The sequence below is a fragment of the Kryptolebias marmoratus genome, linkage group LG8 (genome assembly GCF_001649575.2).
Source record: "Kryptolebias marmoratus isolate JLee-2015 linkage group LG8, ASM164957v2, whole genome shotgun sequence".
NCBI lineage: Eukaryota > Metazoa > Chordata > Actinopteri > Cyprinodontiformes > Rivulidae > Kryptolebias > Kryptolebias marmoratus.
In genome coordinates, this window is record NC_051437.1 from 10769279 (window position 1) to 10775273 (window position 5995).

The 5995-nt window shown below is 45.3% G+C and overlaps 1 protein-coding gene across 12 annotated transcripts in view; it reads left to right on the forward strand.

The window, feature by feature from the left end:
- Positions 1-5995, forward strand: part of LOC108232044 (ankyrin repeat and SAM domain-containing protein 1A) — a 66687-nt gene that overhangs the window by 21031 nt on the left and 39661 nt on the right. For 7 of the 12 annotated variants that reach the window (XM_037976906.1, XM_037976902.1, XM_037976903.1 and 4 more), the window contains exon 5: positions 5466-5807. In XM_037976906.1, the coding sequence (XP_037832834.1) occupies positions 5466-5807 (342 nt within the window). The remainder of the gene's footprint in view (positions 1-5465; positions 5808-5995) is intronic. The other 5 variants (XM_037976910.1, XM_037976909.1, XM_017409559.3 and 2 more) reach the window with 1 other exon arrangement.

Genomic DNA, 5995 nt, shown 5'->3' on the forward strand with positions numbered 1-5995 from the left:
CCCTCCTCCTCCTCCACCACCGCCGCCGCCGCCGCCCAGCACTTCTACTACCACCACCAGGGGCCAGGCTGATGTAACCGCTGCCTCGCTCTGCTGCCAGCCAGCACGTCACGTGACCGAGGTCGCCAGTCAAGTCCTGATACCATCTCCCAGCCTGAGGTTGTGTGTAACATCCTCCTCCCTCTCCGTCACCCCGCCCGCCTGCCTGCCTGCCTCCCCCTCCCTCAGAATACTCTGCAGCGTTATAACAACACCATGGAGTCTAAGCTCCAGACGCTCCAAAGGTTGGCTTGATCAATCAGCATCAGTGGACATGTTGATCTCTACGGGTCAAATCGGATTTCCTGCTTTCCGCTGCGCCACGGTACAGAGCTGATTTTGCAGAACTTGCACCATCCAGGAAGTCCTCGCTCTATTATATGATTGCAAATCTCTTTTCCCAACGAGGCTGCGAGTCATTGGTGCCACTTTGTGTAATGGGCATCAGAGTTCAGTCTCGTTACGTGATTATTTGACTGCTCACATGGCCTCGGATGTATAGAGAAGATAAGGCTTACACGCTGAAGCATTACACTGGGAATCCTTCTTATATAACAATATGAGTGCTGGGGAATGAAGAAAATTAATCACATGAAACAATGTTGATGGTTTAGTTTTTTATCACTTTAATGCCAGATTTAAAAAAAAAACACAAAAGACTTTTGTCTTGCTTGTTCTTGTAGTTATTGATTTGCTGATTTTTTTTTTTGTGGGTAATAAATAAAACAGCACAAGTTTGCAAAATCATCCTAGAAGCACACAATAGTATATATAGTGGCAGAATAAGCTACGTTTTGTATAATATAGTCTAAAACATTATCAGGTAGATGAGGAACAAAAACCAATAAAATGGTTTTGCATAACCAATTAATTATGCAGCAAGTTAACCATATAAAAAATAAAAGCACAAGGTTGTCAAATTAGCAAGTCAAAGGTAGATTTTAAATCATCTGTTTTCTGTTAAAGGGATGTCAATAATTGAGTTTTGACATCCCTTTATTTTTTGATCTTTTATTTTTTTTGGTAAAAGAACAGTCATCGTTCAATAATTGACCTTCACAACACTCTGTGTTTGTGGAAAAGTGTCGTGACATGAAGTAAAAGAAAAAAGCTACCTGAGGACACCGGGAAAAAGAGCTGCGGAATCTTGTCGGATTGGGAAAAGGTTACAAAAACATATGTTATGAGTTTGGACTCCACAGACAGACAGATGGAGACATTAAAGACGATCCAGAGCCTCCCCAGGGGTGGCTGACTAAGATACATCGCTCGTGTAATACGCTTTGAGGTCTCAAGGGAACCTGTAAGAACGTTGCTGCCCATCGGCGGGTTTGTGTAAGATCACGTGGATAAGTCAGAGGATTGTTGGACAACATGTTTTGTGGATAAATGAAGCCCAAAAAAATACAGTTTGTTTGTAGAGACAGAACCAATGTGCTTCATTAACAAAGGCCTATCCTGTCTTTGGAACATGGGAGTGGTAGTATAATAGTCTGGTGCCAGTATGTGTTGCTGTCAACAATGGGTTCTGAAGTTTGTTAATTAATTTAAACACATAAATATGACCAAGTGATTATGAATTGAATCTAACAGCAACACAATAATCCCAAACCTACAGGATGCTGTTTCAGAGAAGCCAAGTCAAAGTCCTGACCTTAAAGTGCTCATTCAGATACCTCTGCTTGGAAAAACCGTTTTATTCTGACTGGATTGATGAGCTAACGGCTAGCCTTAGCATTGGCCAGGACCAAAGGGGATTGCTGCCATCCTTAAAATAATCCCAGTCTTAATAATCTCAGGGCGGTTCATGCAAATGCTGCTTATAAAAACTGAACTGCTGTCAGTTTTGCATTACGTGGTTCGAAACATGAACTTTAACGGTTATGGTTGCAAGTGGAAACAGTGGCTGCAGCAGCAGCAGCAAGCTGTAGCACCTTTGATTCAGCTTCTGGCACTTCCGGCAAGAATGTTATAGTTTTCTGATGGAATAAATACTGCGAATAATGTGAAATTAAAGGTGAAGCACAGGTTTATAGTGTTTGTATAAAACACAATGAAACTTTTGGACTTAATTAGCAGTTTGTCAGGAAATCTACTAAGATTTAAATTAGTTCTGTAGAGAGGTTCGAACAGAAATGGAAATCTTTGGCTGCAGTTATTTCTGCACAAAGGAAACGCCAGAATCTAACATCCATGTTTAGAGTTATACTTTTGCGGAAACCCAGTTAAATGTTGAAGATCAGATTTAAACACGAATAGGCAAATTGAGTTGAGGTAATTAACGATTTGTCTGCCACATTAGCACGGCTGTGGCTCAGCGGTTAGAGCAGCTGTCCTCCAGTAAGAGCTGGAGGTTTGATTCCATCAGTAGGCCACATGTTGAAGTGTCCCTGGGTAAGACTGAACCCCTCACTGCCTCAGATGTGCCCCATCGGTGTATGAATGCAGTTTAAAGCACTGATGAGACTCTATAGGATGATTTATTTAGGTTAGCTGTGTATAGATGTAGCAGAGCGCTGTGTGGTTGTGTGTGGATGGATAAATGAGGGCACAGATTGTGTTGTAAAGCACTTTGAGTGGCCCAGTTGGCTAGAAAGGCGTGATATAAGTACAGTCCATTTACCATTTGTCCGTTTACTGTGTATCCATTACAGATACGACAGACTGAACACGTTTTCCTCAACATGTTCGGGGTTTCGGGCAGAGCTCAGCCCTGCGGTGGACGGGGCTCCGCGTGAATAACATGCTAAGCGCCGCTCGCATCAAAGGAGGCTCGGCTCGGTGTCGCTCTTGTTCGCCATCAGTGAGTCACAGGGACCGCTCAGCCATGTTTAATGTGATCAGCTGCTGGCCGACACATGGCCGCCGTGGCCTCGACTGTCACAGGGGCAGAGAGACACTTGGTGCTGAAACGATTCGTAGCAGTCAGGTCATGGTGTGTGTCCACGCCGTGCACGTTTGCAGCCGCTACCTCTTTTATTTATTTATTTTTTTGATAAATATTACTTCATTTGTCAGCAATAAATTTCTCTTCCCGCGTCTTTTTTTCAATCGTTTCGAAGAAACTCCGTAGCTCGTGCTCTTATTTCACCTCGCGTTTCCTGCGTTCATCTCTGTCGCAGCCATCAGGCAAAGGTAAAAGGGCGCTAAGAATGGCGGAACGCTGGACTGACTTGGATTATTACTGAGGCAGAAAATGTGCAGGAAGTGAATCATGCTGATGTAATCGCAGCATCCATGTTTGCCTTGCTGAAGTCGTCTTAAGAAACTCAGAGTAAATCTCCTCAAAAAGCTGTGACAAGTGCTCAGTGGTGTGTGTCAGATGAAAAACTGAGTGTGTGTGTGTGTGTTTGGTCTGAGCCAAAGATGACTATAAAAGCATACAAATAGCACGTCTAGCTGAAGGAACCACCCAAGCTGCAAAAACCAAGGTCTCTCTCTCTCGCTCTTTTTAGAGTTGTTTTGTCCACGTTGAGCCTTAATTTGTGTCCCTTCCTTTGACGGGCAGGTGTCGTTTTGTTTCCCAGGAGCCCGCCTCCTTTCTGCCCGTTTCGCCAGCAGAGTTCAGTAACCTTTCCTTCCCTCGAACATCACGGGGAGATACCTGCTGATTCCATCTGGCGTTGAGATTTTGGGAAATTTTCACAACAACGCAGCCCCCCTCAGTCCTCACCGCAGCACAGCTGGCCCGCTCCTCGGGGAGAACCTGCAGCCCGGTCCAGACAGATTGCTGACTCCCTCGAGTCATGTTTGCCCCCTGCTGGAGGCCCATGTTAGAGATCAGCAGCAGTTCTGGACGCTCCCGTGTCTAATCGGCATCGATCCTGCCGCTGCATGCAGGTCATTAGATCCAATAAGCAGCACTTAGCGAGTTTATGTTGTAATTGCTGCTTTTAATTGCTCTTTTATCTGTTTGCCCGATTTCCTGCCCTGCAGATGTTGAGAAAAGTTAAAAATAAGAAAAAAAAACAACTTTTCAGATCATTTAAAATCTCTGCTTCTGGATAAGATGAGTTATTAAGTGGACTTGCAGAACATTAATCCCTCTCTGGCTAATATTTAAGGAGTGCTCTCTGGGCTGTTTACCTTCACTTCCAGTGAATCAGTGGTGTTATGTAAGACACAGAATTATGTAGGTTGCCAGTTCTGCCTCATTTGCACGAAGCCATGAGCCACTCGTGCCGCATGTTTACGCGTATTCTTATATTTTCTGGTTTCGGGAGAGTTCCTGCTTTGTCAGTGTGAAGATTTACTACGCCTACTAGTTTTTAGAGTTGCAAAACATAGCAGCTGCTCTGGTAGAGTGAGCTGTCTGCTAATCATGTTTGTGGTTGGATGACATGTTAAAGTCTGTTTACATAGCTACATATTTGGTCCTAAAGTGTGATTATTTGCTTTAAAAAAAACAGAAAAGAAAGAAAATCAAAGTATAGATATGAAACGTAGTGAATTTTTCCTTTACTGTAAAGCATTCTGACTTATCATTAGGACTAACAGAGCTGTATAAATGCAGTCTTTTGTGTCAGATCACCTTAAAATCACTGGAAATAAATGTTAATCGAAACCCGAGGGCTATCATGTAACTACCGCCTGCCACCAAAATGTGAAATGTGGGCGACAATGTTTTCATCAGTGTGTGGTGTATATGTCTGCGCTCTTGTGTCTGTCTGTTAGCAAAATATCCCACAAACCCTTTCCGAGTTTAATGAAACTTGACACTAATCATTGGATGCACATTTACAACTGATTTAACTTTTGAAATCAACCCGATTCAAGATGGCTGCCACAGCCAACCAACTTAAGGAAAGCATTCAAGGTTAAAAAAAAGACACTTTGAAAGATTTCAGAAAGCTTAAACTATTGATCAAAGCAACTTTAAATGATTACCAGCAAGCTTTTCTGCTTGGAAACAAAGTACCGTATAAAGACAAAAAAAGAGATGACTCAGGATTTTGGCACAGTACAGAAGTTTTTACTGTTGTATTAGAGTCCTGCGGTCTTTCTCCAGTAGCCCAGGATCACAGCGGCCTGGGTGCGGACTCATAACTGCCTCACTCACATTTATTTACAGTATGTGGGAGTCCTTGTGCAGAAGCATCAGTGCGTTCTGATCCGTCGTCAAACGGGACCGTTTCTCTAATTCCCACCTGTTTGTGTATCGCCCTGCAGTCCCTGGAGCTCACTGCCATCTCCAGCACCCGTCCTCGTTATTCCATGCATGTAGTGTGGTCCTCCGCTCAGGCCTGTCCCCTCCCCACTCTGTCAGAAATCTGCTCCATGTGCGGCTTCTTTCTCGACCTGTTTAACCTGCTGCCGTGGTGGGCTCTCTGCTCTGATTGGTTCACTCTCACAGCCGCCTCTTTACTCATTCACTAATAAAGCAGTCTGTTTTGTTGCGTCACTTATCCCATCTTCTGTACTTGCAGTGTGTGTGTGGTTGCCTCTCACCCGGTTATATTGGCCTCCAACAGAACAACGACAACGAGACGCCGCTGCACTGTGCCGCCCAGTACGGCCACAGCCGGGTGGTGCGACTTCTGCTGGAGGAGCTGACCGACCCCACCATGAGGAACACCAAGTTCGAGACGCCGCTGGACCTGGCGGCGCTGTACGGCCGCCTGGAGGTGGTGAAGCTGCTGCTCAGCGCTCACCCCAACCTGCTCAGCTGCAACACCAAGAAGCACACGCCGCTCCACCTGGCCTCTCGGAACGGGCACCTCCCCGTGGTGGACGTGCTCCTGGACGCGGGCATGGACATCAACTACGAGGTGCGTGCTCCTGATGTGCGCTCTCTTGGCCTTGTGTGTCAAGGCGACCTGGAAGTTTCCGTCACGGCTCAGATCGTGTTGGCTAACTTAATCTGGACCTGCAGCGCTTCCTGCCGCCACGCCTCACTAAAGCTCTGACATTAAACGTAAAAACTCTTTAAGCTTTCAAAGCAAAGCTGCCCCCCCCC